At 36.6% G+C, this 23,550-nt stretch overlaps 1 protein-coding gene across 1 annotated transcript in view; it reads right to left on the bottom strand.

The window, feature by feature from the left end:
* Nucleotides 1-23,550, bottom strand: part of LOC150085562 (RNA-binding region-containing protein 3) — a 201,272-nt gene that overhangs the window by 168,288 nt on the left and 9,434 nt on the right. Inside the window, exons 2-3 of the mRNA XM_090373348.1 lie at nucleotides 19,272-19,413; nucleotides 2,936-3,090 (exon numbers count right to left, since the gene is read on the bottom strand). Coding sequence (XP_090229474.1) covers nucleotides 2,936-3,090; nucleotides 19,272-19,406 — 290 coding nt within the window. The 5' untranslated portion in view covers nucleotides 19,407-19,413. The remainder of the gene's footprint in view (nucleotides 1-2,935; nucleotides 3,091-19,271; nucleotides 19,414-23,550) is intronic.

Here is a 23,550-nt window from a genome sequence, read left to right as displayed (position 1 = left end):
AACAAATAAACACATGCACAGTAGTAATGTATTATATCAGGCATAGGCAACCTTTCCTAGTTTGGAGGCCAAATTATCATTCTGTCTCCAAGTCAAGGGCCGGACCAAATTATTAAATAAAATAAATTAATATTAAATGAATTAAAACAAGTTGCTACTTCATATTTCATTTATTTATAATATAATGCTTTGGTATAAAGCTCTACATAAATTTTATAATATAATGAATGACATAACAATTTAATGTGAAGATTGGCCTTGTACTTGAACTACGAGAGTATCAATATTGATGTTAATATTACTTAAGGATAAATCGCATAGAATTTGAGGTTTTCGTCCATTATTCTTGTCTGAATTTGATTTATTGTATTTCATCCTCGAAAAAAAAAAAAACTGTTCACACATATGTGCTGCAGAAAAGGCAAATGAATTTTCTTGAAAAGGTGCGTAAATTTGTATATTTTGCTTCCACCAAATAAAATTTATAAAAATCCGTCAAAGCAATGTTGTCAAATTGTGATTTTAGCACTAAATCCGCCTGAAGCTCAATAAGTTCCATCTAAGTTTTCTGGCATATTATTTACATCAGCATCCATCGGACGAGCAAATATAGCAAATGTGGAGTCTTTGTTTCGGAAGTCGGCAAACCTTGTATCAAATTGCTCTATTAGTGCCTTCAGTTCTTCTCCATAACAATTATAAGGGATATTTTTATGAGTTGCTAGAGTAGGAAAATGATAACAATTTTTAGCTCTTATCTGACTTTCCAACAATCTTAGTTTATTACAAAAAGCTTTGACATGTCCATGCAGTTCATGAACCAATTGTCCTTGTTTTTGCAATTTGAGATTCAGTTCATTTAGGTATCCAGTGACATCTACAAGTAATGCTAAATCACACACCCACTCAGCATCTTTTACTTGGTTAATTGTGTTTCCTTTTATGTCCATAAAATCTGCAATGTCTTGTCTCAGATCATAAAATCGTTTTAACATTTTACCTTTACTCAACCACCTCACTTCACAATTATAAGACACATCTTCATAATTCGAAAATAGGTCTGCCAAATACTCCTTAAATTGGCGGTGATTAAGTGCACGTGACTTAATAAAGTTAATACTGGCTACTACAACTTCCATAACATTTGTGAATTTAATCGATTTTGCACACAGATTTTGTTGGTGGATAATGCAGTGAAAATTTGTAATATTGAAATTTTATTAAAATTTGTAATAATGCAGCTAAAATCTTCGAGGATTGGTTTTTAAATTGCTTTTGCGTCGAGACAAAAATATATATTGCCTGAAGAAGAACATAGCATTCAAAATCTTGCTCATTCTTGACAATGTGCCCAGTCATTCTTGACAATGTGCCCAGTCATTCTTGACAATGTGCCCAGTCATCACATTTGTCTGATCTGCACCCAAATGTGAAAGTTACCTTTCTTCCAGCAAATACAAGTTTGTTAATTCAGCCAATAGACCAAGGTCTTATAGCTTCCTTCAAACTTTATTACCTAAGAAGATCTTTTTTACAATCGGTAGAAGCTACTGATGGAATAGGCAGTCTTTCAATTTGAGATTATTGGCAGATTATAACATTCTTGATGCTGTAAAAAATATTGAATTTGCATGGGATGAAGTTAAGAACTCAACAATGAATGTGGTGTGGAAAAAGCTGTGGCCACAAAGCTGCATTAAAGAAGCCACAGTTGAAATGCCGGAGGTAGTTGAGATTGTGGGAATTGGCAAAATGATTAGCGGAGAGGGATTTGAAGAACTGGAACCAGCAGATATCACAGAGCTCCTTGAATATCACAGAGAACAATTATCAGTGGACGATATTTTTTTGCAATGTGAAGAAGATAACAAAAATGATAAAAAGAAAAAAGAAGATGCACACAAAAAATTGACCGTGAAGAGATTAGCTGAGTTTTTAAGACTTGCAAATCAGCTTAGCCAAGAAGTTCTGGATATGAATCCTAATTTGGAGAGGAGTTTAGATTTTTGCAGAACTTTATCATTAGCTTTAGTTCCTTATAAAGAAATTTATAGAGAAAAACAGCATGCTTCTAAGCAAGCAATTTTAACTAATTTTTTTCAAAAAGTGCTGGATACTGTTGCAAGTTTATCACAGGGAAACAGTGACGAAGAAGCAATGAATTTAGATTAAAAATCTAGAGATAAGTATTAAGCAAGATTAATTTTATGGACATGTTTCTAATTTTTTCATTACCGAATGAAAACAATTTTTTTCAATTTAATTTTTTTTTTGCCCTTTTTTTTTTGTGTACAGGTATGGAACCCTCATTATGTCATAAACTCCATTTCGCATTGTGCGGACTTAGACCGTGCGGTGTTTTTCTGGAATGTAACCCCCCACGCAAATCGAGGAATGACTGTACTTGGTGACAAGGAAAACCTAAGTGAACTCTTTATGTATATTAAACATCTTAGAATAATACATACACTTTGATATTTTATCCATAATTCAGTAAAATGAATATAGTGACTCTGACAGACAAAACTTGGCCATAGTTGCCGTGTCGTGAAGCCTACATAACAACAAAAACAACGTGTTTACCTTTAGTATTAATATGATTAAATATTATTTATTTCATTTTATTTAATTTTAATATTATTTATTTTATTTTATTTAATTTTATTAATTTTATTAATTTTGCAGTCACTGAAATGTGGAGAAGTAAATGTCTGTGGAACATATGATTTTTGGGCTCTATTAGTAATAAAAAGCTTCTAAACCCTACATAGGGAAAATGCTTTCATTTCAAGTAATTTGATTAACTCAATATATTTATAAATCTTACAATACTTTGGCCAAAATGTATATGGAAAAATACATATGGCCATTCAAGAAAACCAACTGAATTACAATGTTAGCATTTTATCATATCATTTTAATAACATTTACATACTTAGGAAAATCACATTCATGAGGAATGTGTTTCTGATGTGGTAATCTAGCATATTCCACAATTAATCGACAGTTCAAGATTTCCATCTGATGTAGACGTTTCAGAGCATTTTCTGCATCTTCTTTTGAAGAAAATATTGCAAAGGCTGTGTGTTTCTGTATAAAAGGAAACATTTACAAGGAGTAAAATGTTTAGAACAAGATCAAGTTCAACCGTATATACAGAGTGATTCACGAAGATATGGTATAACTTCAGGTACTGGTTTCTGAGGCAATTTCAAATAAAAAAAATTTCATACAAAACAAACAAGAGTCAAATTCAATAATTACAGTTATATAATGTTCATAGATTCTGAGCAACACATCACTGTGATTCATACTAATGCGACCTTGATCAATCACAGCCCAACAAAACACATGGAGTGTACTGAGTAGTGTCATGCACAGTGTCGTTACTTTGTGTTTCATAAATTTAAAACACATTTTCAAGATGCCTCTTACAATTACAGGGGTGAATATGCCAATGTGGCATATGTTTATGGATTTTGTGATGGAAATGCTGTCATTGCAATGTTTTCTGAGTTGCACAGTTACGAATTGGCAATTTACTATCTAAGTTCTCTAAATATGAAGTACTGGTTCAATTAGCATTAGTACGGGCATACGATGCAAGAAAGCAAGCTTATATAGCATCAGCCAAAAAAAAAAAAAAAAAAAAAAAATCTTTCCCATTTCACTCATCCATTTGCTCCAAACATTTGTCCACTTCTTCCTTGAATTTATTTAAGCTGTCAACTTCCACAATGACAGATGGAAGTTGGTTCCAGCAATCAACTACTCGCAGACCAAAGGCAAATTTCAGCACATCTATTCGGTAACTGTCTCTCCTCAATTTCAGTTTATGCCTGCTCAGGTATGTAATCTGAGGGAGAAGAAGGATCCCAACAGCATTGAGCTTGCTCAATCTAATCAAGGCCTTATACACCTCAATCAGATTAGCTTGCAGGTGCCTCGTCTCCAGATGCTGCAATTTGCAGAACTTAAGCCTTTCCTTGTAAGAGCATCCCTTTGTTCCCCTCACCAGTCTTGTTGCCCATCACTGTACTCATTCTAGCAACTCTATATCCTTCCTCAAATGAGGCTTCCAGATCTGTATGCAGTACTCAAGGTGTGGCTTGACCATTGCCTTATACAAGAGGATAATCACTTCTTACCCCTGCTAGCAAAATTCCTGTATATCGTTGACAACACCCCATGACCTACTCTGGCAGCCTGTCTGCACTGTCGGAAAACTTCATATCTGACTGAACAATTACTCCCAGGTCTCTCATTCTCCACAACCCTGAGTGTAACACAACTCAGTTGGTACATTTCTCTGGGGTTACTGCTACCCATATGCAGTACTCTGCATTTGTCAATGTTAAGCTTCAGTTGCCACTTCTGAGCCCATCTGCACAACTTTTCCAGATCCTGCTGCAACAGGATCTGGAAAAGTCATTACTGTTATTAACAACCCTGCATCATCTGCAAATTTGACATTAGGCTTGATATACCTTCATTAATATAATTGATAAATATACAAAACAACAATGGGCCCAACACCTTAGTCCACGAAAAGCAGTGTCCATTGATTATCACTCTCCATCTTCTCCCACTCAACCATCCTTTCATCCATTGTAGCAACTTGCCCTTAATGCCATACTGCTCCAATTTGTACAGCAGTTATCCATGTGAAACAGCATCAAAAGCTTTCCTGAAATCAATATATATATATCCAAATTATTTTTTGCACCCAGTTCCTTTGTAACTACATCATAGTATCCAATCAAATTGGTCATAAAAGACTTCCCCTTAACAAACCCATGCTGTCTTGTCTAGATTATCCTTCAATGCTTCTTTAACCAGTGACTATGATTTTCTCTGGAACAGAAGTCGAAAGTAACAAGTCTGTAATTACTCATGTCACCCTTTGTGAACTGAAGATACATTTGCACATTTCCAGTCCGTGGGAACTTCCCCTGACTCTAAGGATACTCTCATAATTATGGCTAAGGGTTTGCTTACTTCCCTTGCTGCCTCCTCCTTCAATATAACTGGATAGATCCCATCTGCCCCAGATGTCTTTCTTAAGTTTAACTTCAATTTCTACTCCACTTTTCTCTCAGTTATTACAAAATCATATAACTCCCTGTTAGAGTTTGATAAACATCTGACCCCCTCTTCCTTGAATAACCCCTTATGTGTGAATGTAGATGCAAAATACAGTTCCTAGCATTCATCCCATATAAGCATGTGATTCAAAAAAATGTGTCCAAGCAAAAGAACAGCACTGAAGCAGTAAAACAAAGTCATCATGTCAGCACACAAAAGATATCCAGACATCTCAGTGCTTCTCAATCAAGAGTCTGGAGAACATTACATAAAGAAGGCATATATCCATACCAAGTGTAATGTGTTCAACACCTTGAATCAGTTCAACAACTTGGCTGAATGAAAGCTGCCAACTGTACTGTTACATCTATTCAATGAGGAAGCTCAATTCATCCACGATGGTGCTAACAACAGAGAGACAATTTTCATTTTTGGCCGGAATCTTTTGGTAGCACTATTCACACATGAACGGCAGAATTAGCTGAACTCAAAGGTAGTGATTTTGAAAATCTACTCCAACATTTATGTATATATAGCAGTAAACACATTTGACAAATGCAAATTAAAGCATATAGTTAGCAGTAACCCCAGAGTAACGTGCCAACTGTGCAATACAACACTCAGGGTAGTGGACAATGAAAAAAAAAGAGGGGGGGGGTTGTGCTGTCAGATATGAAGTTTTCTGAGTAGTGTAGACAGGGCAGAGCAGTTCATGGGGGGGTCTTACAATAATATATATGAATTTTGCTAGCAGGGATAAGGAGGTTATTATCCCTTTTTATAAGGCAATGGTCAGGCCACACCTTGAATACTGCATACAGGTCTGGGGGCCTCATTTTAGGAGGGATGTAGAGCTGCTGGAAAGAGTACAGAGATGTGAGAAGGGTAACAAGATTTGCGAGGGGATAAAAGGGTTGCTCTTACCAAGAAAGGCTTATGTTCTGCAAATTACAGCATCTGGAAATTAGGCACTTGCAAGGTAATCTGATTGAGGTGCATAAGGCTTTGAATGGTTTGAGCAAGTTCGATAATGGGATTCTTCCTCTTGCTCAGATTACATACCTGAGAGGGCATAAATTCAAATCAAGGAAAGACTGTTGTGAAATAGATGTGTGGAAATTTTCCTTTAGCCAGCAGGTGGTTGAGTGCTGGAACAAACTTAAATCTATCATTGTCTAAGTTGATAGGCTTAAATTAATTCAAGGAAAAACGGGATAAAGTTTTAAAGTAAGTTTGTTAGCATTAGTAGAGGCATATGATGCAAGAAAGCAAGCTTATATAGCATCAGCCAAAAAAAAAAAAAAAAAAAAAAAAAACACACCTTCCCATTTCACCCATTCATTCACTCCGAGCGTTTGTCTAGTTCACAGCATGCAGTATCTGAGAAATTGGAAGAATTTCATCAGCACTGAGCTTGTGCAAACCATTCAAGGCCTTATACACCTCACAGTTGCCTAGTCTTCAGACACTACAATTTGCAGACGATAAGCCTTTCTGGAAATAGCAACCCTTTGTTCCACTCACTAATCATTTTGCCCTTCTTTGTACTCATTCCAGCAGCTCTACATCTTTTCTAAAATGAGGCCCCCAGACCTGTATGCAGTACTCAAGGTGTGGCCTGACTATTGCTTTATACAAAGGGGATAATCACCTCGCTATCCCTGCTAGCAGAATTTCTATATAACGTTGACAAGGCTACTCTTGCAGCCTGTCTGCACTGTACAGAAAACTTCATATCTGACGGCACAATTACCCTCAGGTCTCTTTCATTCTCCACTACCCTGAGTAACACCACCCAGTTGGTACATTTCTCTGGGGGTACTGCTATCGATATGCAGTACTTTGCATTTATCAATGTTAAACTTCAGTTGCCACTTCAGCCCATCTGCTGAATGTTTCTAAATCCCGTTGGAGTAGCATACCATTCTTACTGTCATTAACAATCTTACCGACTTTCATATCATCTGCAAACTTGGATATTAAGCCTGATATACCTTCATCAATATCATTGATAAATGCAGAAAACAACAATGGGTCCAACACTGAACTCAGGGACTCTACTAATAACATTAGTCCACAAATAGAAGTGTCCATTGATTACCACTCTGTCTTCTCCCACTCAGCCATCCTTTTATCCATAGCAGTAACTTGCCCTTAATGCCATACTGCTCCAACTTATGCAGTAGTCTTCCATGTGCAAGAGTATGAAAAGCTTTCCCGAAATCCAAGTATATGATATCAAAATTATTTTTTTCATCCAGTTCCTTTGTGACCACACGATAGTATCCAATCAAATTGGTCAGACAAGACTTTCTCCCTTAAACCCATGCTGTGTCTGAATTATTACTGCAGTCTTGTCTAGATGATCCTGCAATGCTTCTTTAACCATTTACTCCATTATTTTCCCCAGAACAGAAATTAAACTAGCAGGTCTGTTATTAATTGTGTCACCTTTTAAATTCCCTTTTGTGAAGTGGGGATGCACTAGCACATCTCCAGTCCGTGGGGACCTCTCCTGAGTTCAAGGATGCTCTCATAATTATGACTATGGGTTTGCTTACTTCCTTTAATATTACTAGATAGACCCCATTCACCCCACTTGCCTTATGTTTAACTTCAACAATTTTTTCTCCGCTTTGTTCTCAGTTATTACAAAATCGTTTAACTCCCTGCTACAGTGTGATAAGATTCTGGCTTCCACTTTCCTACAGAATTCCTCATTTGTGAATGTATATGCATAATACTCATTCAGTTTGTCAGCTATCTGAGCAGAATCATCAACAATCGAACCATTGATATCAAGTCGACCAATGTGATTCATTCCCTTTGATGCTGTATAAGCTTGCTTTCTTGCATCATATGCCCTACTAATCAAATGCTAACACAGACTGTAATTTTCCTAAATAAAAATAAATTAATAACTGATTGCTTTATCAGTTATGCTTACATATCTATTGTTATTTTTATTTCATATCACTTACCAAACCTTTTTTTTTTCCTAAGATTCAAAACTGCCACAGCTCTGTAATCGTTCAAAAATCGATCTATATTTATATGCACTTTTTAAGTAAAAATTTCATCAGTACTCAGCTCCTGCAATTATGCCATACCTTTGTGACTCACCTTGTATATACAACCAAATAAATTTTTAACAAAAAATAATTTTCAGTAGTTCCTATTATTGCTTATATACAGATAAAATTTAGCCCAGATTTAATTTTTATTTCTGCAATTAAAATTCATAAAACTGAATAATAACAAAGCTAAAGAATATATAAGAATGTATAATAAAGCTAAACAATATATACAACAGCCACTCTCAAACTAAGGTCTGAAATTTTTCGCACTCGTTTGACATTGCATACAAAGTGTAATAGAGTCAAGTGGAAATTTAAATGTTTTGACCACTATCCTTTAAGTTTCAACACTGCATACCAGGTCACAAAGCTGTAAGTACCCATGTGAAAATTAGATTGCATATGTATAAAGCAGCAGTGTGTTATAGAGTTCCTGAAATCAGACAACACCTTACCCAATGAGATAGACCAATAGTTGAAGGGCTTTAATTATGTAATCATGGCAATCAATGTGAGCAAAGTTGGGTGCTCACATTGATTGCCATCGTTGGATCATCCTTGCACTACAGTGATGGTAGAAAATGAGAAGAGAGTGAATAAAATGATTCATGAAAATTGATGAATTAAGACCTGGAAAATGTATGTACGAGTGAGAATCGGCTTTAATGAATTGAAAACAATTTTGGACAATCTACATTGTTGTTGTTGTTGATGGTGGTTTTATGGCCCAACAGCAGCTAAAGGCCATTGTCTGCCAAACAACATAAAAAATAACGTGCCATTAAAAATCAGATATGTGCATTATAGAATTTAGCATCAAATTTGGTAATAGCATTGAATCTTTTTCAGGAAAGTGAAAACTGCAATGATATCATATCTGTTTGCTAAAATTCTCTTCAAAATAGGAGTGTTTTGGGCTACATGCCTTGATAAGAACATGGATTGTTGTACTCTATTGCAGAGAGGACAGTCAATTATGACATACTGGATTGTGAGTTGAATATGACAGTTCGGACAGAAAGGTGGATCTGATGCAGAAAGAAGATAAAAGTGAATAAGAGTGTATGATCTATCCTTAGTCTTGCAAGCATGACTACTTCTTTATGGTTCAAATGGAAACTGGATGGCCAAGACTGAGATTTGGTTTGATCTAAAGGAGTTTGCTGCCTTCTTGCTTTTTGCCAGTGATTTATACTTTGACTTATTACAAGATTTTGTAAGTCAGTGAAGGGAATCTTAAGAGGCATCAACTGATTCCACAGTGAATTTGGCTACATGTTCAGCACTCTCACTGCCACCTATGCCAACGTGGTTTAGCACAGTTGGCAATGAGAGTGTGCTCAACAAAATTTTACTATTTCATCTACTTAGCTCGATCAGTGAGTAAGTTCTGAATATGATCAATTAGGTAATTGTGATGTTTTGTTCATTCTATAAAGTGAGAAGCACTCAGAGAGTCAGTAAATATGACAATATAAGTAAACTGGTGCAATTTTATAGATTACAAGACCATTTGTACGACAAGCAATTCAGCAGTAAAACTGCTATAATCTAAATGTTTTGACCACTATCCTTTAAGTTTCAACACTGCATACCAGGTCACAAAGCTGTAAGTACCCATGGTAACTGACTGAAGATTATGGAAGAACCACCACAGTGACATGGTCATATTGGAGCCATCTGTGTATATCTGATTATAAGATTCATATTTTGCAATTAGAGATTTATGAAGCTGTTTTATTTTCTGTTGAGAAAGAGTAGTTCTCCCCATTCTTAGAGGGACAGAGCACATGCTGGGGAACAGAAAACCCATGCAGGAGTGGTGGAAACAGTGATGGTGATTTCAGAAAGATCTGCTGATTATCAAGTAATAAGCAAAGACTAATGCCAGCCAACTGATTCACTGATGGATATATGGCATACAAGTTCTCCTAATCTAAAGTAAATAGAAACCCCCAAGCTGGATGCATGGGTTGACTTTTGATTTTGATAGCATAATTTAGTATTAAAATTTGTCATTGTACAGAGGGTGGAGGGTTCCTGAGTTCCAGTGTAAAGACTTTGGATAGATGTGGCTCCAAAAAACAACACACAGGCCACTGTGATCTAACTACCTCAAGGTGCTGGGTTTGGCAAAGTGATAGCATAATTTAGTAGTAAAATTTAGCATTAGTAGAAGCATTTGATGCAAGAAAGCAAGCTTATGCAGCATCAGCCAAAAAAAAAAATAAATAAATAAAATAAAATAAATAAATAAATAAAAAATAATAATAAAAAAGTAACCACTTCCACTTCACCATCTGTGTATATCTGATTATTAGATTCATATCTTGCAATTAGAGATTTATGAAGCTGTTTTATGTTCTGTTGAGAAAGAGTAGTTCCCCCCATTCTTAAAAGGGACAGAGCACATGCTGAGGAATTATTAAGGTTTGAAAATGGCAGAAGGTTATCAAATTGTAGCAGGGTGCTTAATGATCTTGTAATAACTGAGAGCAAAGTGGAAGAGAAATTGTTAAAGTTAAACGTAAGAAAAGCACCTGGGGTGGATGGGATCTATCCAGTTATATTAAAGGAGGCGGCAAGGCAACTAAGCAAACCCTTAGCCATAATTATGAGAGCATCCTTGTACTCGGGGGAGGTTCCCACGGACTGGAGATGTGCAAATGTATCCCCAATTCACAAAGGGGGATCGAAGGGTGACACGAGTAATTACAGACCAGTTAGTTTAACTTCTGTTCGGGGTAAAATAATGGAGTCGCTGGTTAAAGATGCATTGCAGGATCATCTAGACAAGACTGCAGCAATAATTCAGACACAGCATGGGTTTGTTAAGGGAAAGTCTTGTCTAACAAATTTGATAGGATATTATGATGTGGTTACAAAGGAACTGGATGCAAAAAATAATTTTGATATCATATATTTGGATTTCAGGAAAGCTTTTGACACTGTTGCACATGGAAGACTATTGTACAAATTGGAGCAGAATGGTATTAAGGGTAAGTTGCTATAATGGATAAAAGGTTGGTTAAGTGCAAGAAGACAGAGGGTGGTAATCAGTGGGTGCTGCTCTTCTTGGACTAATGTTATTAGTGGAGTCCCACAGGGTTCGGTGTTAGGTCCACTGTTGTTTTGTATATTTATCAATGATATTGATGAAGGTATATCAGGCTTAATGTCGAAGTTTGCAGATGATACAAAGGTTGGCAGGGTTGTTAATGACAGTAATGGCAGTCTGCTACTGCAACAGGATCTAGATATTTTGGGCAGATGGGCTAAGAAGTGGCAACTGAAGTTTAACCTTGACAAATGCAAAGTACTGCATATGATAGCATGACTTTTGATTTTGATAGCATAATTTAGTATTAAAATGCATATGGGTAGAAATAACCCCAGAGAAACGTACCAATTGTGTGGTACTACACTTAAGGTGGTAGAAAATGAAAAAGACTTGGGAGTAATTGTGCAGTCAGATATGAAGTTCTCTGAGCAATGCAGACAGGCTGGGGCAGGTCATGGGGTTTTGTCAATGATATATAGGAATTTTGCTAGCAGGGAAAAGGAGGTGATTATCCCTCTGTATAAGGCAATGGTCAGGCCACGCCTTGAGTACTGTGTACAGGTCTGGAGACCTCATTTTAGGAAGGATGTAGATTTACTTGAGTGGGTACAGAGAAGGGCAACAAGATTGGTGAGAGGAATGAAGGGATCCTCTTACCAAGAGAGGCTTAAGTTCTGCAAATTGCAGTGGCTGGAGACTAGGCACCTGCGCGGTGATCTGATTGAGGTATATAAGGCCTTGAATGGATTGAGCACGCTGAATTCTGATGGGATCCTTCCACTTGTTCAGATTACGAACCTAAGGGAGCATAAATTTAAATTAAGAAAAGACAGATGTAGAATAGATGTGTGGAAATTTGCCTTTAGCCAGCGGGTGGTTAATTGCTGGAACAAACTTCCATCTGTCGTTGTGGAAGTTGATAGCTTGAATAAATTTAAGGAGGAACTGGACAGGCATTTGGAGGGAATGGTGTGATTTTTTTTTTTTTTTGGCTGATGCTGCATAAGCTCATACATTTGCTTTCTTGCATCACATGCCACTACTACTACTACTACAGAAAACCCATGCAGGAGTGGTGGAAACAGTGATGGTGATTTCAGAAAGATCTGCTGATTATCAAGTAGTAAGCAAAGACTAATGCCAGCCGATTGATTCACTGATGGATATATAGCATACAAGTTCTCCTAATCTAAAGTAAATAGAAACCCCAAGCTGGATACATGGGTTGACTTTTGATTTTGATAGCATAATTTAGTATTAAAATTTGTCATTGTACAGGGGGTGGAGGGTTGCTGAGTTCCAGTGTAAAGACTTTGGATAGATGTGGCTCCAAAAAGCAACACACAGGCCACTGTGATCTAACTACCTCAAGGTGCTGGGTTTGGCAAAGTTGTAAACTGGAGATGCATAATCTAGCCACGATCTACTATTGTATGATATAAGTAAAGAAATGTATGCCGGTCGGCATCCCATGATACAGCTAATAATACTCTCATGTTTACACTGTTTAATTTCTTGGGACAGGTGATTTTATGCTGTTTGATATAATCAAGAAAGATTAATTTTTTATTTAAGGTTAAGCCAAGAAATCAGACAGTAGGCACAATAATTATGACGTGGTTGCCAAACTTTAGAACTGGGTGAGGATGGAGATTGTGTCTTCTACAGAAATGAACTGCAACTGTTTTTTCATATGATATGCAAAAACTTATCTGCAGCCCAAGTTGTAATCCTGTTAAGGGTACCCTGAAATTGTCGTTCAATCATTCTCATGTTTTGAGAGCGGCAAGATATGCTAGTCACTGGCATATAAAATTGTAAAAACAGTAGTTGGAACAGTCTTAGCTCCTAAGTTGATTTCTATAATGAAGATAGTGGCACTTAAAACTGGGACCTATGATACACCTTCTTCTTGGATGAAGTTACAAGAAGGGGTGAATTGAACATGGACTTGCTTTAGAAAGGTTTGTATAAACTTTGCGAGACTGCCCCAAAGCCTAACATGTATAGGTTGTGCAGAAATCTATAATTCCAAGCTAAGTCAAAAACTTTCTCTATGTCTAAATAGACTGTAGTTAACTATTCCTTTCTTATGACTGCATTATAAATCTGGGTTTCTGTTTGAATCAAGAGGTGCAGGTTCATCTAATAGCATGAAATGCACATTGTGATGAGCTGATCGGATTGTATATGATCAGTGACCAGGTAAGATGCGAGTTGACCATTTTTTCTATTATTTTGCCCATACAGCCAGTGAGGGAAATAGGCTGATAGTGACAACGAGTCTTTGCCAAGTTTTAATAATGCTAATTAAATAATAATAATAACGATGCATGACACCAGGTATCAGAGAAAGTGTTTTCTGTAAAAATCCGGTTATACAGAAGGAGTAAGACATGAAGTAACTCTTCACTGAGCTCTTTTAACATGGTGTAGTAAACTCCATCAGGTCCAGTCATTAGGTCTTGAACTGTCAAGAGCAAACAACTATTGTGAAGGGATAGTTGTATGGTTGACAGGGATCAGTGTCGAAATTTAGGGTCTGTTTTTCAGCAAGGGATTTTGATTTCTGGAAAGCTGGTGAGTGCAAGGACATGGCAGTGGTTTGAGCAAAAGAATCTCTGAGGGTGTTGGCTATGTCTTGAGGCAGAAAATGTCATTTCCATTCATATTCGGAATGGATATTTATGGATTTGAATAGATGTGAAGGAGGATATTTATTATACATTTTGCTGATATTTTTCCAGATGGTTTGTGTTTTAGTGGATCTCATAATCACTGAACTGAAACATTTCCACGGCTCTTTTGCTTCCTTGCTGAATACATTTGGTATTGGCTCTGGCTTTCTTAAACTGTACTAGATTTGTGGTGGTAGGACTCTTGCCAAAGTTATTCCACACTATTTTTTTTCCTGTTTGGCTTGGTTGCATTCATTGTTCCATCAGGATTTTGGTCTTATACTTGACGACTTGTGAGCATTCTCAGGATTGTTATTTCTGTGGCCTGCAACATTCGATTTGTTATATTAGTTATAACATCATTGATTGATATATTTTATACAATTTCTTTGGCTAGGATTGTTAACCGCCTCTATTTTTCCCAATCAGCTTTTGCAAAGTTCCATTTGACTGTATGATTAGATCAGGTTGGTAAATTTGCCTCTTTATGACAGACTATTATTATAGTGGTCACTACCCAGAAGACTACCATAAACAGACCAGTTCAACAGTTGAAAAAGAGCCAATGAGAATATGGAGAGGGCAAAGACTGAATTTGCTCCAGAAGGCAGGCAAAAATAGCATTAGTAGAGGCACATGATGCAAGAAAGCAAGCTTATACAGCATCAGCCAAAAAAAAAAATCTTCCCATTTCATTGATCCGTTCGTTCCAAATGTTTGTCTAGTTCTGCCTTGAATTAATTTAAGCTATTAAAATCCACAACAACAGATGGAAGTCTGTTCTAGCAATCAACTACCCACTGGTTAAAGACAAACTTCCACACATCAATTCAACGTCTTTCCTCAGTTTGAATCTATGCCCCCTCAGATTTGTAATCTGAGCAAGAGGAAGAATTCCATCAGCACTAAGCCTACTCAATCCATTTAAGGCCTCATACACCTCAATCAGATTGCCTCGCAGGTGCCTAGTCTCCAGAAGCTGCAATCTGCAGAACTTATGCCTTTTTTCATAAGAGCACCCCTTTGCTCCCTTCACTAGTCTTGTAGCCCCTCTCTACATCCTTCCTAAAATGAGGCTTACAGATCTGTACACAGTACTCAATATGTGGCCTGACCATTGCCTTATACAAGGGGATAATCACCTTCTTATCCATGCTTGCAAAATTCCTGTATATCATTGACAACATCCCATGATCTACTCTGGCAGCCTGTCTGCACTGATCAGAAAACTTCATATCTGACTGCACAATTACTCCCAAGTCTCTTTCATTCTGCACTACCTTAGTATAACACAACTCAGTTGGTACATTTCTCTGGGGTTACTGCTACCCATATACAGTACTTTGCATTTGTCAATATTAAACTATACTCATATAGTTTAATACTCGTATTAAGTATTCAAAAAGGCATTCAAGGGTGTCCTGTAATGCACTTAAATACCTTAAGCAATCAATATGAGCTCTGTAAAAATGAATGCACAAAAAATTAACTATTCAATATTACCACACTGATTTACCTCTGGTTTGGAAAGCTTGGCTTTTGTTTATAGTCTTGGTTATCAGTTTTATTTGTTCTTTGCTTCTGTTGAGGAATTGTAGAGAAATTGTTTATGTATCAGCCAAAAAAAAAAAAAAAAAAAAAACTGCACACTTCACCCATCCATACCCTCCAAGAATTTGTCTACTTCTTCCTTGAATTCCTTCTTCAAATCACCCACTTTCACAACAACAGATGAAAGTTTTTTCCAACAATCAACCACCTGAAGGCTAACTTCCACATATCCATCCTGTAACCATCCTTACTCAATTTGAATTTATTCTCCCTCATGTGTAGTTGCAGCAAGAGTAAGGATTCACATTTAGCTTACTCAATCCATCTGATGCCTTAAACACCTCAATCACACCTCCCCCGCAGGTGCCTAGTTTACATATGCTGCAATTTAAAGAACTGAAGATTTTTTTTTGTAAGAGCACTGTTTTGTTTCCTTCATCAATCTGGTTTCTCTTCTCTGCACCCATTCCAGCAGATCTATATGCAGTGTTCAAGATGTTAACTAACCATGGCCTTGTACAAAAGGGATAATCACCTCCTTATCCATGGTAACAAAGTTTCTAGTTTGACATGGGGTAACTGACACACAATTACCCCATGTCTTTTTCATTTTCCACTACCTTGAGCTGGTATGTTAATCTGGGATTACTGCTACACATGTAGCAACATGCACTTTTCAATGTTAAACTTCAACTGCCATTTTTCAGCCCATCAAACTATTTTTTCCTAGATCTTGTTTCAGTAGCTTACCCTGATTACTGTCATTAACCACCTTTCCGACCTTTGTATCATCTACAAACTTAAGACATTAAGCCTGATATACCTTCATCAATATCATTAATAAATATTGAAAACAATGATTGGCCCAAAACTGAACCTTGGGAGATTTCACTAATAACATTAGTCCACAAAGAGCAGTGCACACATTGATAACCACTCTCTGCCTTCTTCCACTTAACCATCCCTTTATCCATAGCAGTAACTTGCCCTTAATGCCACATTGCTCTACTTTGATCCGCAATCTTTTATATGAAAGAGTATCAAAAGCCTTCCTGCAACCCAAGTATATGATATCAAAATTATTTTTTGCATCCCGTTCCTTGGTCATTGCATCATAGTAACTAATCAGATTGGTCAGACACGACCACTCCATAACAAATCCATGCTGTGACTGCAGTATAATTGCATTCCTGTCTAAATGGCCCTGCATTACTTCTTTAATAAGTTACTCCATTATTTTCCAAGGAATAGACGTTAAAACTAACATGTCTTGTTAACAATTCTCTAACATGTCTCTAACAATTCCTCTTGTCACCTTCTGATCCCTTTAATGAATCAGGGATACATTTGCACATCCCCAGTCATTAGTGACCTCCCCTGAAACCAAGGATGCTCTTGTAATTACAGCTAATGTGTGCTTAACTCTTTTGCTCCCCCTTAATATAACTGCATAGATGTCTTCCACCCCGGTGCCTTTTTTTTTTTTATGTTTGGCTTCAACAATTTCTCTTGTACTTTCCTTTCAGTTATCATAAAATCATTTAGCTCCACTAGTAGAGTCTGATAAATTTCTGGCATCCCCTTTCCTAAAGAATTTCTCATGTGTGAATGTAGATGCAAAATACTTATTCAATTTGTTAGAAACCTGAGCAGGATCATCAATGGTCAACCCAATGACATCAAGTGGCCCAATGTGATTCAATCCCTTGCTTCTACTGTTAATATATACATAGAAGTCTTTGCATTCTTTGCCAGAGACTTCTCATAATCTCCCTTAGCTTGCCTAACCTTTGTGACTTGGTTACTGACTAATTTATATCTACCACAGGCTTCTGTATCATCTGATAATTTTTACATCCCACACACTTTTCTTCTCTGCTACAAGTCTCATCAGTTCATCTGGCATCCATATAGGTGTACACCTTGAACAGTATTTCTTAGTTGGGATTAAAATCCTGCTAACTTCTATGATTACCTCCGTGAATGCTTCCAATTTAGAATTTGCTGTTGGTAACGTCATCAGCTGGTTCCACTACACAGGGTTTAAAAACTGTCTGAGACAACTGTAGTCACCCTTATGAAAGCAAAAGCCTTACCCTTTACAAATGTGAGTAGTTATGTCTTTAATTCAATTCCACATTAGTACACTGTGATCACTGCCACCCAGTGGGTCTTTCACCTTTAGATTCTTAATGCAGGAAGAAATGTTGCTGATAACCAGATCCTCTTGTTGTCTCTCTAATGTGCTACTGTAGAAAACAGTCATCCAATACACAAAAGTCTTGCTAGTGTGTGAGTGACCAACCCACAAATTTCAGTCAACATCTGGGAAGTTAAAATTCCCCATTATAAGACATTCTAATTTACTGGCCCACTCTAGTTCTGTATACTCATCACAATCATTAGGCTTATAGCACACTCCTACTCTCATTTTTTTGTTTTCCCATTGCTTATGTCACACCAAACTGACTCGACACTGCACTGGTAACCCATGTCAACTGGATGCACTGCCTTAGATTTAATATGCTTCTTAACTAGAAGAAGCTTAACTCCACATCCCTCCTGTCCTGTCTGTCCTTCCTATATACACTGTACTCCACTTATGTCCAATCAACATCATTTCTCTGCTATCTCGGCAATGTCTGCATTTCTTGACTTAATCAGTACTTCAAATTCGTCAAATTTATTTATAATGCTCCTAGCATTAGTGTACATGAAAGTATACATGCACATGTTCTTACTATTAGTTAGCCTAACTCAGTCCATGTATTTACTTGTTCCAAAATAAGCCACAGCAGGCTTGAAATCCCTGACAACTTACTTTCCAGGCTGCTGCATGTTCTAGTAGGAAACAGTGCAAGATTCACTTTTACAATGGATTTTTCCTTGTTTTGCCATCACAGAAGCAAATATTCCACTCAAAGACACCTATTGAGGTGAGTAGTGTGAACTCCTGATTTGAAACACAGATGCAGAGTTGCATAGGATTAGATTTCTATGCATGTATTGAATAAAGAAATTGAGGCCTTACACAAGTGGTTCCAAACAGTTTTTCCTTGGCAAACTTCTGCTGTGAAAACTATAGTTGATTAATTGTAGTTCTTGCAGCAAACCAAAAGCAATAGTAATTTTGCAATGAATTCTCTTGTAGTTTTGCAGTGAACCCATTTTAACAGTTAATGAACATTTATTTATTAATTTATTAAAAATAAAGTTTCTACAATGTATAACATGTAACAATGTTTTCAATAAATTTTATTTCTGGTATTATCATTAGTTTTTAGTTATATACAAAGTAATAAAAGTGTAATCTTTGAAATATGATTTTTAAAATAATGAAAACTAAAATTTACCTCAAACTATGGTGACTTCTGAGCTTATTTTGAATAATATAGTGCCTACATTTCAACTCAATGGGGAGGGGGGGGGTGGAGAAAAGAGGCTTAAGGAACTGAGAGAAAACTAAAATAACAGTAAGAACTGTAGAACAAAAAAATTTACAAGATGCCATTACCAAATTTTTGCCATGAATCTCTAGTGGATTACAAGCCACCAGTTAGGGAGCATTGATTTAAACCAACCAGCTCCCGTTGGATTGCCCAGAGTTCTAAGAATTTTTTGTCTGGATATAATAAAGTGAACCGTGAAGGTTAACCCCAAAGACAGCGTGAGAGTGGACTTTTTAAGTAGCAGTTCCAATGAATTAGGCATTTTCAATTATTTTTCCAAGATTAATTATAAAACTGCTTATACAAAATGCAGAAATTTTTTTATTATTCTACTAATAAATTATATATTGTTTTCAAAACAATAACATACCATATGACCCACATCTGACATACATCTGACTTTTGTGGCACCAAAATGCTTTAGAAGATTTTCTCTTTCTTCCAGTGTTAAGTCTGATGGGAGGTGTCGTATCAGAAGAGTTGATGATAGCTCTTTAGTCAACATTCTTATTCTAAATTTAAAATGAAACATGGATATAAGTATTTATATTATAAAATAGCCAGATGCACTAAGAAAAGCTACTACTCATATTTTATGATTCTGTTGTAACATCATAAATCAAAGATGCAACTGACAGATATGTAACATCGGTGTCTATCATTTTGCCACATGATAGCCTGAAATACTTTGCATTTTTATCTAAATATTGTACCCCTTACTTGATTTCAGGAATAGCTCTTATTATATATTAACACATAATGGTTTGCGAGGGGGGCTTATTATAGACATTTTAAATATTTCATATAGATCCTTTTATATCTTATTGTGGTAATTCTGCAAAATAAATTATTTGTTTTCACTTTTTAACCAATGTGATATGAAAAGAATATTAAATGCCCCCGGATAACAATAGCATTAGACCAGAAACTAGAAGGGAAGCCCATAATTATTACTCTATAAAACAGCTACCTAAGTTAATCATTTCTGATTTTTTAACAAAGGTATATAGGGTATGAATACTAATTCATCCTACATGCTGTAGTTCAACAATTCAAAAAGCATAATCATTACCACATAATAGATAATTTATTTTAAATGATATCTCATACCTTTTGATATACATCTCTAATTCATTAAGATAAAGGTGAGAACAATAAGATAAGAATGCGTGGTATATCCTCCCATGCATTCTTTCTTAAAAATCAGAAACATGAAATTTTCATTATACAAGGTTTAGCAATAACATTTAAATTGAGAAATTTTAATGAAAACTGGATAATAGAATGAAAAGAGTTCTTAATATTTTTCTAAAGCAATCACCTCACTTGTATCATCACTTTTAGAGTTGTTTCAAACATTTCTTTCTTAAACACATTTGAAATGACTACACTAATTCCTCTGCCACATATCTTTAATGTTTTTAACACCATCAAATTGTCATCCTTTCATCATGGGTTTGATTTTTGGGAAGTAGTAGCAGTTATGGGGTTGAAAATGAGGAACTGGAGGATATTTTGCTCCATAATCCCATGTTTTGCCAAAGATTTTCTTGATAATCAGTGCAAGCTGCAACCTAGCATTGTTGTGCAATTGGAACCAACTCCTTTTCTCTCTTAACTAAGACCTTACCCAGTGAATTCTTAAAATCAATGATTCAAAACTTGTGCATAGGACACCTTACTCACTGTTTTACTTGGTGCAACAAATTTTTATTTATTGATCCTATTGCTATAAACAAAACTGATTAATATCACTATGGTATTTTATAATAATACTAATTAATAAATAAACAATGTTGTGGAGCTATCAGGAACAGGATATGATATGGCTAAGGAGAACATCTTTGTATGTGCTCGATGTAAGGAGTGTGAGAAAATCAGGCGTCAACTCAGCATTGTTATGGGCCTTTGAGAGCTTGAAGAACAGTGTAGATGCCCTCAAAGGATTTAAATTGAGGGCCCATCAAGCTCTCAGATACCCACATCAATGCCAGAGCTGGAACTTAAACATCAATCAACATAGCAGCAATCCCCAAGGCAGATTGCACTAGTCCCACAGGAACTAGTTGTTGGTGGTGACTATTGTCAGGGAAATGGTGAATATATTGTGCAAAAAGGATAGGTGGAACAGGACGAGGATATGTCTGCCAGGGGAAAAAGTTGATGATGGTGTAGAGCAGATTATCTTTTAAGGACACAAAAGTTGATATTGTTGTACATATTGGCACTAATGATATCAAGAGTAGGAGAATGGCAGAATTACTTAAAAAGTACAAGTCAATACTGAAAAAAAAAAAAAAAAAAAAAAAAAAGCCGTGAGTTAGGGTTGAATTTGAAAGTGCCTGCAATTCTGCAAACACACAATAGGAGGGAGTATATGATGAGAGCCTTGTCAATCAATTCAACACTGGAGTGATCGTGCAAGGCTCATGGGTAAAAATTTATTTCAGCTTGGTTTGTGCTTGTTAACATGAGAGACTGCTTCTACAGGGGTGGGATATACTTAAATAGAAAGGGTGCAAGAATATTTACTGATGCAATCAAGGCAGCGTTTTGTGGGTTGGAACACTGCTAGCTTTGGGAGATACATAGACTATTAGATTAACAGTAGCCGCTGGCAGAGGTGAAAGTGATTCTTGCACTGCTATTGCAATGAGCAGCAGCAGCCTGGAAAACAAGGTGCAGCGGATTTCAGAGATAGCTGGGAGTCATTGTGAAACAAGTAAATACATGGGCTGTGTTAGGATAACTAGGAATAAGAACAGGTGCATGTACACTTGTGTGTACACCAATGCTAAGAGTTTGGTAAATAAATTTGATGAATTTGAGGTCTCTTGGTCAAAACATCAAAGGCAGATATCGTTGGAATATCAGAGACGTGGTGTCACACAAATATAAGGAATGCAGAATTGGAATTTGGAGAGAACAATGTGTACAGAAAGGATAGGAAGGGAGGACTGGTTATGCTAATAGTTAAGAAACACAATCTAAGGGAATGCAGCCGGTTGATATCTATGGACAGTGCAGTTGTTGAGTCAGTTTGGTGTGACTTAAACACTGGCAAAGCAAAATGGAGAGTAGGAGTGTGTTATAAGCCTAATGACTTGAATGAGTATAATGAACAACTGTACAAAGAAATAGAATGGGCCGGTAAATCAGATTGTCTCATAATGAGGGATTTTAATATCCCAGATATTGACTGGAACTTGTGGGTTGGTCACCCACACACTAGCAAAGCTTCTGTGGATTTATTGGATGATTGTTTTCTATAACAGCATGTTCAGGAGGTAACTAGAGGGAGTAATATTCTTGATCTGATTATCAGTAGTGATTCTTCATGCATTAAGAATCTGCAGATAAAGGAACCACTGGTGGCAGTGATCACAGTGTGCTGATGTGAGATTTACTCAAAAAGGTAACTACCATAAGGGGTAAAGGGAAGGGTTTTTGCTTTCGTACAGGTGAACACGTTGGTCTGAGACAGTTTTTAAATTCTATACAATGGGAACAACTGATGACATTACCAACAGCAAATTCTAAATGGGAAGCATTCAAAGAATTAATCTTGGAAGCTACTAGGTTTTTCATACCAACTAAGAAATATTGTTCAAGGATTAAGCCTAAATGGATGTCAAATGAACTAATGAGCCATGTGGTCGAGAAGAAAAATGCATGGGATACATATAAATTAAGAGGTGACACAGAGGTCGATAGTACATATAAGCAGGTCTGTAATCAAGTCACAAAGGATATTAGGCAAGCAAAGGCAGATTACAAGAAATCTTTGGCAAAGGATGCAAAGAAAAACAGCAAAGAGTTCTTTACTTATGTAAACTCTAGAAGGAAGGGTATAAATCAGATTGGTCCACTTGACATCAATGGTTCAACTGTTGATCATTCTGCTCAGGTAGCTAGCAAACTGAATGAGTATTTTGCATCTACATTTACACACGAGTTATTCAGGGATAGGAATGCCACATTTGTATTAAACTCTAGCAGTAAGCTAAATTATTTGGTAATAACTGAGAGCAAAGTGGAGCAGAAACTGTTGAACATAAACATAAGAAAGGCACCTGGGGTGGATGGGATCTATCCACTTATATTAAAGGAGGCAGCAATGAAAGTAAGAAAACCCTTAGCCTAATTATGAAAGCTTTCTTGGACTCAGGGGAGGTTCCCATGAACTGGAGATGTGCATATGTGTCCCGAATTCACAAAGGGGATCAAAGGGTGACACAAATAATTACAGACCTGTTAGTCTATCTTCTGTTCCACGGAAAATAATAGAGTCACTGATTAAGGAAGTGATGCAGCATCATCTGGACAAAACTACAGTTATAGCTCAGACACAGCATAGGTTTGTTAAGGGAAAGTCTTGTCTGACCAATTTGACTGGATACTATGATGTGGTCGCAAAGGACTGAATGCAAAGAATAATTTTGATATCATACACTTGGATTTTAGGAAAACTTTTGATACTATGGCACATGGAAGACTACTTTACTATTTGGTGCAGCATGGCACTGGGGCAAACTGCTGTTATGGATAAAGGGATGGTTGAGTGGGAGAAAACAGAGTGGCAATCAATGGACACTGCTCTTCGTGGACTAATGTTATTAATGGATTCCCCCCCAGGGTTTAGTGTTGGG

This window comes from Mastigoproctus giganteus, chromosome 5 (assembly GCF_048544385.1).
Source record: "Mastigoproctus giganteus isolate SK-2022 chromosome 5, ASM4854438v1, whole genome shotgun sequence".
NCBI lineage: Eukaryota > Metazoa > Arthropoda > Arachnida > Uropygi > Thelyphonidae > Mastigoproctus > Mastigoproctus giganteus.
Note: the sequence above shows the minus strand (reverse complement) of the source record. Positions and strands in the feature narration are given on the sequence as shown.